Raw genomic sequence first — 12,658 nt, forward strand, 5'->3', positions numbered from 1 at the left:
CTTCTGACATGATAGTGAAGAACATGACAGCAGGGACACCGATGATGACAAACTTCATATGACTGAAGAGAAACAGTGACAGCAGCGATGCAGCAAGGCAGCTTCTCTCTACTGCCCTCTTCTGTCTAGTGGTCAGCAAACAAACTATGAACCATTGATCCATGTGTAGAAAAAACACAGTAGAGACGTACGTAAATCTAGTCTTTGTTACAAATCCAGTCGGCCAGCTCAGAGTGATCGCTATCCTTAGCAGAGCTGGTTCAATGGGAGGAGCCGAGTGGCTGTGGGGCCAGGCCTGCTGTGGGTATTCTGTCCTGAGCAGAGGTTTAAGTGAGAGCACCTGAGGACTGAGCATGATTTATTCATATCAGTCCAACAGAGGGCCAAGTCTTTTTAAATGACAAGAGCATCATTCATGATATTTGTAGTGCCACCATGTTGGCTGCTGAGTAAACTCCTGGCACCACGCTGTCATCTTGTTTACAGGAGTGCCGGGGGAGGTCAGGATGGGTCAGGTATTTCCAAGAAAATCTCTGTAAGCCTCTGGTCTTTTCAGGATTCTGGATCATTTGGGATCTAAAATATTATCAATAGAGATCAATTTCTGATCAGTAATGTTTCCGTACATACGAGGAACCAGTGTAATTGGAACAGTTTACATGCCACTGATCAGCATATGGATTTCTAAAGACACACATTTTAGCCTAGCCTAGCCTTGGCTAACCATTCATCCTCTCATGATGTCATCAGGGTTAAGGCGTCTTTGAACGTAGAGCTGCCTCTCTGAAGGAACAGCGTCCGACAAATGAAGCGACGACGACAGGCTCTGTAGAAGAAGTCGTGACAAAGATCTCGTCTCTACATCAGCTCGGGCGTGGCCACTGCATAGCAACATAACAAACTGGAGGGGTGGAGTTTAAAAGTCGTGGGCGAGACGAGCGACTGTCCTCGGCAGAAAGGACGACATCGTCAGCGCTTACACTGACAGCGGTATCACCTCCACGCACGTTAGAAAACTAAACCATCAATGGTTCTGTATTTGTATATCATTATCTCCACCTGTAGATTATGTATTTGGTCGTGTGCGTGCGTGCATCTGTGTCTGTCCGTCTGTCCTCGGCTAATCTTGCCTACTACTGGACTTAGTCTAATATTTTGTGTGCTTGTTAATCAGAATATTCTCAAGAACCTCACGCGGTTGCAGTGATTCACACTTTCTGACCTCTGACTCCTCACTACTGGCAAATGATCAACAACCGCTTCAGCTTGGACTCTCGTGTCCACTATAGTGGTAGAGCAGGGTTCGTCCCTCAATCAGAGGATCGGCGGTTCGATTCCCCGGCTCCGCTAGTCCATGTCGATGTGTCCTTGGGCAAGACACTTAAACCCAAACTGCTCCCGCAGGCTGTTCATGAGGCGTGCGAGTGGATGTGAATGGTAAAAATGACTGTAATGGAATAGTTAGATAGAGTCTTGATGGGCAGGTGGGCACTTGCATGGTAGCCCCTGTCATCAGTGAATGAATGGGTGTGAATGGGTTAATAACATGTAGTGTTGGAGCGCTTTGAGTGGTCGAAAGACTAAAAAAGAGATCAAGTACAGTCCATTTTACCATTTACGTCCACTTCTGATACAGTATACAGTCTATGGTTACACAGTGAACTGCAGTTCAGCTGCACAGAGCTGGGGGGGGGGGGATTGTGGTTTGTATTTATGCAATCAAACACTCTAATCTGTTTGTAATGGTCTTACATGGTACTGACCCCCCCCCCCCCCATTAGCGAAATCCATCTTGGTGACCCTTGAGTGAGAAGTCTCTTGTAAAGTTTGTGGTTCACTGTGGAAGGTGATGATAAACACATTTTAGTGGTTTTAGTTTGCAGGATTTGTTGGTAGGGTCCAATAAGAGACGTGTTGCATTATGGGAATGTGCTTTTAGAGATTGAGTCACTATATTCCACGCTGGCCTGCTTCATTTTTTTTAATTGTCTCTTTAAGCCCCCCAACCTCGGAGAAATGCTGAGCAGGCCTGCCGTTGTGTTACCGCGCTGCGTTACATCTCACGTTGCCGACGCTCTGAGCAGGAAGCAGCCTCTTGTGTTTCTCATACCAAGCAGGAGCCTCGTTATCAGCTCCCTTCCCCCCCATCGCTCATCTCTTCATCGCAGGAGGCGGCTCTCCCTCTACCCAGGAAAGAGACAGATTCACGAGTCCAGGACCACGGCCTCCATGTGTCTCAAAGGAGAGGACAGTCATGAAACAAGAGTTATCAGAAGAACTTCATTTAATACCATATTATACAGCAATTATGTACACAACAACTTCTTAAACAATATACCTTCATGATACATTCTGATAAATACACAAGCTCTGCCTTACTACTAGGCTGCAGTATACAGATCTCCACTGGCCGCTGTACAAACGCAAATAAAATGATGACGACCACGCGGTCTCCTCCAGAGGCGGTCAGCCTCACACCGCGGCTGACAGATGTGCATCGCAACCAAAGTCCTGCCGTCAGTGGTGCCTATGCTTTAGACTCTGCCCCGTCTGTAACCTCAGCTCCTCTGGTGACACTCGTCTCTGTGAGGAGCCAAAGCATGCATGTGTGATACATTTGAGATGATTTGAGATGATTGAGATGTCTGGCTATAGAACTAGCATGTCTTCTCTCTCTTAGCCTCCCACTTCCACTCGTAACGAGGGATTCTTTCAATCAGGGTTTTCTGAAAAGCTGAGAAATGTTGGTGGTGTTTTCTGTCAATAGACCAACATGGACCGGCATCAATCTACTACCGATGATGATGTCATTTCAATCAAGAGAAAACTATTAATGGGAATGCATTGGCACACTGGAAGAGTTACATGGGAAGTGCAGTCCTACTGATTGCAGTTCTGGCTGAATCGGTGACACCTGGTGTGTCTTAATAATATGTTGTCTTCTACATTATGTCAAATGAGCACATGCACTGGCTTCTGTCCTCCGCATCACGTCCACGACATCATTTCCTGTGAGGTAACCTGAGCGCCGTGAGCGAAAAGGCCGACCCGTAACAAAGATAACTAAAACCCAGAGAACAGACAAACATGTTCTGTTCGTCTGAGGTACAGCTGCTAGGAACACTCTGTGGCGTCTGAAGCCAGAATAAAGTTTCATGTAAAAAAAAAAAGTATGTCTCGATGGCAAAAGCTGGAAACCGCTGGTCTGTTGCATAATGGTAAACAGAAGACAGATGTTGTGAGGGAACAATGGGAGCTTTGGCTGTCATGCAGGTTCATGTGGCACAGATAAAGAGAGGAACACTGTGTTCCGAGTCGGTGTCGCTGCCATCCACCCATCCACAACCTCTAGCTGCTTCCCAGCAGCATCGGCTTGGCTCCGGCACCGGTCCATTTAAAGAGAGTCAATACTTGTCTCTGAAGAATGTCCCCTGTCCATAAAGTTGCTGTTTGGAATAGTTAAATGAAGGGACACTGAAATAGACGGATAGAATAAACAATGGATTGCAGCAGCCGGAGTCGGACACAAACATCTTGAGCTGAATTCCAGTCATACCAAACAGTTTGAACATGAAAAATGCAGCAGACATTAAACCCTCTGTGGAGAAGTGAAGTTTCGCTGTGGCGACCTTGATCTGCGTCTGTCCACGTCCGCTGAGGGATTACAGATCTTTCAGGTCTTGCCTTATTATTGGTACCGAGGTACGTAGTGAGGGGACATGACTGCTGTGCACAGCTGGAGGCTCAGCCCTCCTCCCCCTTCCTACGTTGCCCTGATGTCAGCGTTCGGCGGCCCCCCCGCTCTGAACACTGGCAGTCTGTCGCCGTGTATTCCCCTCGGCTCCCGGCCCCCCCCCCCGTACAGAGCTGCGATTCTGCACCTCGCCGACGCAGCACAACAGCTACCTTCTTTTCCTCATGCCGGTCTCCAAGCGGCCGAGCTCCTCGTAAGACTGGTAGAAGACTTCCAGCTCGCGGCAGCCCCAGCCCCTCCAGACACACAGGCACCACTCCATGTTTTCCTTATGAAAGCCACATACAACTGTGTCCTTCGCCACTAGTGCGGCCTCCTCCAGGGTCCTGAGGGGAGGACAGAGAAGAGGAGTGAGGGACGCAAGACAGAGATCGATCTACGAGGGAAAGAGAGGGATGCAACGCGGGGAGGGAGCTAAGGCTGGCGGCACATCTCTGTGCACTGCAATTAGCTCTTCCTAGAAGCTAGCAGGCAATTCTAGGAAGCAGTTCCCTGGAAAGCCACTGAGGATACTGACAGCACTGTTAGCGCCGAAGTTGATATTTGTCTTAGTGCTGGTAAAGAACTAAATAAATGCACTAAAATGTCTACTCCACTTTTTCCTGGGAAAAAAACAAAACTGTAAAATGGATCCAAGAAGAATGTTCAAACTCTCTCTAATTTATGAAGGATGTGACACAAAGCATTCTGGGAGGCAGAAGAGCTTCTGGGTGTTGTCATGCATCATACAGAACAACCCTGAATTATCTTCTTCCATTGTTGTTTCATCTTCCTGAGGTGTATCATTATCCTGCCCTGATGTTCTGTGATATACAGCCTGCAGGTTCCAGGAACAGGTGAGGCTGTGCTCTGTGAGGTCACTGACATACGCAATCACTAAGAACTCTGAAGCTGTCCAATCAGAGGGCAGGGCAGCACTACGCTCCTGATGGAACCACACAACAGCAGCTGTGTGACAGAAATGAACCTGCCCACCCCTCCCTTGACCTGAGCCATGCCCCCCCCCCCCACCCCCCCCACCCCCATGTGTCGCCTATGCTACAGGTGCACCATGTAATGGCTGCTTATAAAGGGCCCTGTTTCGGGTGGCCTTTTTATTGCCTGTTGCTAAAAGGCCAGGCCCCTCAGTGGAAGCTCACACAGAAGTCCTTTCTGCAAAGGACCAGCTGCTGCCTTCTTCACAGACATAATTACAGACTCAGCTGAGCACCATAAGCACATGATGAAGGATCCTGCTAAGCTTTATTGAAGCTGCATCAGTACATTCAGACACAGCTCTTTGGCCAGTGGCGAATGGGTTTAAAAAAAAAAAAAAATGGGCTTCATGCAGGTGGAAGAAAAAACTCATTTAGAACCGACAAAGACTCTTTCATGGTATGAAGCCTATTGAAGAGTAAATCAAAGTTGTTAGATTATAAGTAGATTCATTTTTGATTTGAAATCCGTCATATAGCTCTCTCTCTATATATATATATATATATATATATATATATATATATATATATATATATATATATATATATATATATATATATATATATATATATATATATATATAATATTCTAAATGTAATAAATAGTTAAAACCAATAATCAGATTACCTGTTCTGTGTGTTCTTTGCATTGCAGGCTGTAGGTGCTCACAGATCACACTTTGAACTGGTATCTTTCATCACAGATTACACTTTTGGATGTATTTCAGACATGCTGACGCGTGTTTTTTCTGGGGACCCACTTTTAAAAATGAGAAACCATCGCGACCCAAATCACAGCAGGCCTTATCTATAAATCATGAGAACAAATGATGGTTCTTGACCAAACTTTGTTGTGTGCATGTCTAATTGAAACAAATAGACGTTTCGCATTAAGGCAGAGCTAACAGGCTCCACATGTTTCTTCTCTGCCCTGCTGTTGAGGACCACATGTTGCTGGTTGTTCTGGTGGAAAGAGGCTGCTTCAGAGGGTGCAGCAAACTGTTTTTAGATTCTATTTTTACTGACATTATATTTTAGGGCAGTTATTAACTCAAAGCAACCACTTCGGGTGGAGAGCTGCAGCCTGTCTCTGTTTGATTCATGTCTGTGACGCGTCACCAAGGATCTGCTGGAGCCGACATGAACACGGTGATGCGGTCCACTACACAGAGCTGAGCCCACTAACAGCCCTGCTTCATGATCAACACACTGCCAGGGGGCATCTTCAGACAGCTGTCTTTAAGGTCCAATTAGTGTGAACTGATTAATGTTGCAAAATGAACATTGAATACTACCATCCCTCACATTATGGTATCATTTGGCAAGAATGTGCCGCAGAACAAAATAAACTCCCACATCATGTTTGGTGGAGACTTCAAAGCTCTGAACAGGAAGTGAGCTCACCCCAAAGAGGAACATCCAGGTGGAGTGAGGACAGCAGTGACACGCCCCCTCAGCTGATCACCGTGTGACTGCATTTCAATGACCATGACATCACCTCCACGCCTGCCAAACAACCACACACACACACACACACACACACACACACACACATCAGATTTATATTCACTTCATATGAGCCGGTGTCTTCGTGTGTTGCTGTATTTCGTACCTGGGGATCCACAGAGTTCCGTTCACCGGCAGCACAGTGAAGGCGTGCAGCTGAGGCGGTGTGGGGTTCACGGTCTCTGCGGTGTCTAGATCAGACTCAGGGTTGGCGGATGCCCGCCGGTCCTGGTCCCTGCCAGACTCCTCCGGGTCTGCAGGCGGTGGCACACTGCTGCAGATGGCTAATGAGGCGAGGCCCGCGGCGCTGGAACAGTCCGACCCCAGCGGCTCCAGGGAGCCGTTGGACGATATGGAGCAGTAGTCCGTCTGTGAGTCCTGGTGCTGGATGATCTGAGTGCCCGCCTCCTCACTGTAGATCAGTGTCACTTCTCCATTAGTCCATCCCAGCTTCTCTTCTTGGTCCGCGGTCTCCAGTTCAGTGGTCGTCGCCATGGTGACCCCGGCAGGACGCTGCACGGCGAAGACATCCCGAAGAGGATTGCTGTCTCCGCAGCTGAAACCATGACAGGATTTTAAAAACACTCAAGTCAAAACAGTTTCTGTTTCAACATGAAGGGAGGGAGGTTCACATATACTGTATGCCAACACTGATATCTCTAATATACCAATATCAGCCAGTAATATATATTATAATATTAGCCTCATCACACACGAGTCTACTGTAAATGACAGGAAGTTCTAGACACAAGGTCGCTCTGTCAGGTCTCAGGCCTGGTGAAGAGACGTCGCTGTGGCAGCGCTGCCCAGTGGAGCTCCACTCACCAGTACTTGGCACAGAGCTGGTAGGAGGCAGCATGGTAGAGCAGCAGCGTGTTGATGTGGTCGTCCAGAGTCCAGACCGCCTCCTCTCCCCAGAGACTGAAGCTGGTTGTCATGGATACGATGGAGGACGGCGGGCTGTAGGGCTCCAGCCTTCGCACTGCCTGAAGACTCAGACAGTCAACGACCAGCACGCCGGGACCGTTGGAGAACCATAACTGATAAAACGCCACAGAGAGGGACAGGGAGGGTGGAGTCTTAACTTCATGTCGGTTATGTAAAGACGCGAGTCAACTTCATAGTGACTCATCGAACGTGACATTATCTGCTCACCTGGGAGCCACTGCTGACCAGCGCCATGCTCCTGACTGGGTAGGGTCTCTGCCTGGGATCCGAGTCCTTCAGAGCAAACACCGTCTTGTTGAGGGTGTGTGAACACAGGTAGGTCTCCCCCTCCAGAGGAAGGTCCTCCACTAAGCTGTACACTGCCACCAGGCCGTCAGACATCCCCGCAAACACTCTGGCCAGGCTCTGAACAGGTGAGGAACATTAACATTTTAATCATCATCTTACGCTCTCAGACAACTCAAAAGCTTTTGTGTCCCGTCGTCTGCATGTTGTCTCAAAGTCACCATCTGTTCCCTGTACTGCTGTGACATATACATGTCTCTCTAGGACATTGTAATGTCCTCACACCTGGATTCTACCCGCTACACTTGGTAACAGGACAGAAAGGTCAGAGGTCAGAGAGGCAGCGGCAGTACAGACCATAAAACAACGTTTCCCACAAAGCATTGTTTGGGTGCCTGACACTCAGTCACGCTGCTGGCAGTGAGATGTTTTAGGGCAATTATGAGCGGCAGGTAAGCTATGAGAACACTGTTATTACTGGCGGTGCTAAAGCTGTGGACATCCCATCTGTCACTGTCTCCATGTTTAAAGAAGACTAACGTCAAGGAGACATGTCCATGTCCACTTCCACTCTAAAGCCCTTTTCAGACATGAAATACGATGTATCCATCTGTAAGTGGTGGCTTTTTGTTCCTCTACTCAGACATATGAGACACACACACACACACACACACACACACACACACACACACACACACACACACACACACACACACACACACACACACACACACACACACACACACACACACACACACACACACACACCTTGGTGATATTTGTCTCGTAGTGTGTCTCTGTTGAACAGCAGTGAGTTGGAAAGAAGTGATATGAAGGAAGAAGATTTTAAAAATGAAAGCCGAACACATATGTGGAGTGCTGGTCTGAGCAAACAGGAAAAATAAAAGAAAAACATGAAGAACATTTCCTGGTCTAATGAACTGATTTAATTTCTTTCTGCACAAAAAAAAAATTACATTTAAGTGATACAAGTATTACAGGCGAACAAAACATGTATTTAATCTCTCTGTGTATTGAAACCTGTGAAGTGTCACAGAAATGTTACAGATGTGACGTAACTTTAACAGGAAACGAGACCAAGAAGTCAAATCACAGCAATGAACCACAGTCAGCATCCCATCACTGCCGACAGTCAGACGCTGTCGCTCTGCACGACATATTATTGAACGCTGGCTAGCCATTGTTTTTTTTAACAATGGCTGAAGAAAACGCGCGTCTGAATATGTGAACAAATGACTGATTTTTGAATCAGTTGTGCACATATATTACAGTCCTGATGCGTGCGTGCGTGTGTGTGTGTGTGTGTGTGTGTGTGTGTGTGTGTGTGTGTGTTGAGATGTGAGCTGACCTCTTCTCTTGCTGGGACAGGGAACAGGCAGGTGATGATGGCTGGACAGGAGAACTGTTTCTGGGGTTGGCTGAGAGGACACATGTCCTTCAGACTGTAGATGAAAAGCTCCTGCTCCTACCAGACCAACACAGGCAACACACTAAACGATTAGGAGATTCTGTTCATAGGACCCGAAGCAGCGAGAGGAAAGCAAACAAACCGTCTGTGTGTGGAGAATGGAGCTGGAGTCAGAACGTGGTTAGCCTAGCTTAGCACAAAGACTGGAAGCAGAGGGAAACAGCTAGCCTGGCTCTGTGCAAAGTTAAAGAATACAGCTTAGGAGACGCTTCTAAAGCTCACTGATTAACACACTCTACCTGGGCTGTGCAGTCTGTGAAAAGTCATGAGTCAACACATTACAACTAATCAAAATGTGGAGATTTAGAATTACGTTTAAAAGGAAAAAGAAAATAGAATTAGGGGTTCATTCGCTCACATACCATACAACCTCTGTTTAATAGAAATGGCATATGAGTTTTTGGGCTGTGCTTAACTCAGGAGAAGTCACATGTTGGAGATTGTGTTTCAAATGTGTGTTACCGCTCTGTAAGGACTTTAGTGAGCGTGCAATAATTCTTTTATATAGTAATAAAATTCAGGATTTTAAATTGGGCTCTGAGCAGACTGTTGCTGATCTAAAGCTGCAGCGGCTCTAAACACCAGGGGTCTCATTTATAGGATCTATACTAAATGTTAGCGTACGTTCAGATTCATAAAACCTCGTGTACACCTGCTAGTGTGTAATGTCCTTTTAGGAATCCCAAACCAAGCTGTAAATGTGAGCAGCTGGTTCAGCCATAAACGGTCAACGCAAAGCACCTTATGTATGTGGATGCATAGAAATGAGCTGCTGATTCTCCTAATTCTTTCATTTACACAGTCCTAACAGTGGCTAAGAGTGTCTATCCTGCAGCATCACGAGCGTCGCCGTAGTATTTATACGTTTACGGCAATCTTTTTTTTTTTTTTTAAACAAAGTTTGATAGGTGAACAGTCACCATGGTGACTCCAGTGAGCTCTGATACTCTCATCAGATAGCTGTTTGTCTGTGTACAGTATGCTGAATCTGTCACTATGGAATAAACCACGAATGAATAAAGTCGTGTTCACTGCAGCGATTTTACTCACAGACACTGTTTACTTAGATTTGACTTGATACATGTCCAGTATTAGAAGATTATTGCTCTGTTCTGCACTTCTATGAATGATGATCATTTGAATAGCTGCTCCACAGCTGACCATGAGTGCCGGTAGTTCGGTCCCTCCTCTTTGCATGCAACAGTTATGAATGAGAATGGAAGCAGAAATAACATGCATGAAAATAGTGAATGTGAATCCAGGTGGTGTGTACCTCAGTGGCCACCCACAGAATGTTACCCATCTTCATCTGACAGCTGATCCTGCTGCCGGCACAGGACATCCTCTTCACCTCCACCTGGCCCTTCTCCACGTTCACCACACTGTAGTTCCTAAACAACACACACACACACACACACACACACACACACACACACACACACACACACACACACACACACACACACACACACACACACACACACACACACACACACACACACACACACACACACACACACACACACACACACACACACACACACACAGGAATACAATAGAGCAAGTGACGCAACATAATAATCGAATAACTGGGTTTATCAACGACATTGAAATAGTGTTCTTCCTCAGTGGTGTCTCAGGTAGACCTATGAACATCATGTTTGATGAATGGCCAGGCAAATATGAAACCTGCCATATCAAATGGATAGAAAGATCATACATTCATATAAACACGTTCATATTACTCCTGTATTAGCTAACCTACAAAGCCCTAATTGGGAGAAAAGCCATCTAAATGTACATCACAGCTGTTTCTACGGTTCCTATATTTGAGGATAGATCGGTACTGGTTGATGGCAGGAGAGATTATTATATCTTGTCTCTAATAGTTAGAATCTTATCATTAGAGACGTTCATGAAGTCACTACTGCTGAGGACTACAGGAATACACTCTGCAATTGCTTTTGCCTATGTATATCAGAGCTACCAGATATATATAGATAGATAGATAGATATGTGTGTGTGTGTGTGTGTGTGTGTGTAGACTTGTGAATTCCATGTCTCTCATTTCTTACATGTATTCATCTGATTTGAAGTGGTTCTTTATCTGTTTACCAACTCTTTAGACTGTTTCTTGTGCTGCCTTTGTGGATAATTAAATCTCATCTCATCCAATGCCGTGTTATCAACACACAAAGTGTGTGACTGTACAAAAGGCCATGCATTAGTGAAAGACGAGAGTGTGCACACACTGTGTACAATGATGCAGACAGACACTGACACTTAGTGTGATCTCTTCTTCCCATTCTTTCACTTCACTGACGGCTTGCTAACAGGTCAACAAGGAGGTGTAGGGAGGGTGCTACAGCAGCTTAGTGTGGGTGGAAGGACAACCCTAAAAGAGGATGACTTCTATCTGCATTAACATGAGCATTGTTGAAATGACTGGAGGGGCTTGGCCACTGCCTCCCACAGCCAGTTCCCAGGGCCTGAGGTCTAGTGGAAGAGTCGGGGGAGGGGAGCTAACAAGGTCTTATCACAGTGACGGGGTTAACGGCAGGAAGGGTTCTACAGGAGTCAGCAGTAGTCATTAACACCACCTGTATGAAGGGATGAAAGCTGCTTTTATTGTACAGAGATTAACCTGGAACCCTGCTGCCACACACAGACAACAATAGAGCAGTAGCATGTGTGTGTTTGATGGCTGTGCTGTATACGTGTGTGGGGGAGAAGCACTGATTACCTTTGCTTTATGTGGGAGTTAAAGGACAACTCAAACTGCCTTTTTTTTTTTCCACCTACGTTAACATTACAAAAGCCAGGGACATCCCGTCTCAAAGTGATGCAGACAAATGAGCAGACTAAAGAGTTGAAACAAACCTGTTGTCCTTGTCTCCGTTCCAGAACACAGCGCTGTGTCCCTGCAGCTGGGACAGGAAGAGCTGCGAGTGGCTGTCGCAGGACAAAACGTACCTGAGGCAGGGGAAGCTGGGCTGCTGCATCTGCCTCACACACTGCATGGCCACCGGCCTCTGCACACGCACACACACACACACACACACACACACACACACACACACACACACACAGATATGTTGTTTGACTGGTTTTGTTTTTTAAAGGCAAGAACTACAGTCATTACACTTTATCATTGCTTCCTGCTGAGTAAAACCAGTTGCGCTGCTAGTTGAAGACTGAAACTTGATTGCGCCACGCTAACTTATGGAGTTAGTAGATACGATTACATTTATTTATTTAATAAGATTCTGAATTTGAAATTCAGAGCATTATTGTAGCAGCAAACAACATGCAGCTATGTAAAGCATAGTTAACTCTTGTGGAGAAACGTCTACCTGAGCAGAGACTGAACTCTCACTCTCCAACCAGAGGAGTAGCACCCTCAGGTTAACTCACTGTTAACTGCTGCTAGCACTGATCGTGCTGCTAGCACTGTTAGCTTCTAACCGCCGGATAGATATGCTCGGAATTTTGAATTTAGCTCTGTGTATGTATTTCTAGTTCTAAAACTATGTCTTTGTGATGGTGGATGACAAGTTTTTCCAGTATGTTTGTTAATAATGTCTTTGCATGAGTCTCCTTAACTACTAACTGCCACACTGGGAGCGGTACAGTTGATCAGACTGTTTCCTATAAAAGCAGAGGAAACGGGGCAACTTCTGTGTTTTGACCAATCACTGCGTT

General features: G+C 46.2%; 1 protein-coding gene across 3 annotated transcripts in view; it reads right to left on the bottom strand.

The window, feature by feature from the left end:
* Nucleotides 1-2,266: 2,266 nt before the first annotated feature.
* Nucleotides 2,267-12,658, bottom strand: part of lrrk1 (leucine-rich repeat kinase 1) — a 67,756-nt gene continuing 57,364 nt past the window's right edge. For all 3 annotated transcript variants that reach the window (XM_068731163.1, XM_068731162.1, XM_068731164.1), the window contains 8 exons: nt 11,837-11,988; nt 10,230-10,347; nt 8,837-8,953; nt 7,390-7,587; nt 7,060-7,274; nt 6,341-6,790; nt 6,133-6,234; nt 2,267-4,080 (listed from right to left, as the gene is read on the bottom strand). In XM_068731163.1, coding sequence (XP_068587264.1) covers nt 3,903-4,080; nt 6,133-6,234; nt 6,341-6,790; nt 7,060-7,274; nt 7,390-7,587; nt 8,837-8,953; nt 10,230-10,347; nt 11,837-11,988 — 1,530 coding nt within the window. In that variant the 3' untranslated portion in view covers nt 2,267-3,902. The remainder of the gene's footprint in view (nt 4,081-6,132; nt 6,235-6,340; nt 6,791-7,059; nt 7,275-7,389; nt 7,588-8,836; nt 8,954-10,229; nt 10,348-11,836; nt 11,989-12,658) is intronic.

This window comes from Cebidichthys violaceus, unplaced genomic scaffold, assembly GCF_023349555.1.
Source record: "Cebidichthys violaceus isolate CVI_PGR_0920_01 unplaced genomic scaffold, fCebVio1.0.p SCAF_5, whole genome shotgun sequence".
In the NCBI taxonomy this organism is placed as follows: Eukaryota; Metazoa; Chordata; class Actinopteri; order Perciformes; family Stichaeidae; genus Cebidichthys; species Cebidichthys violaceus.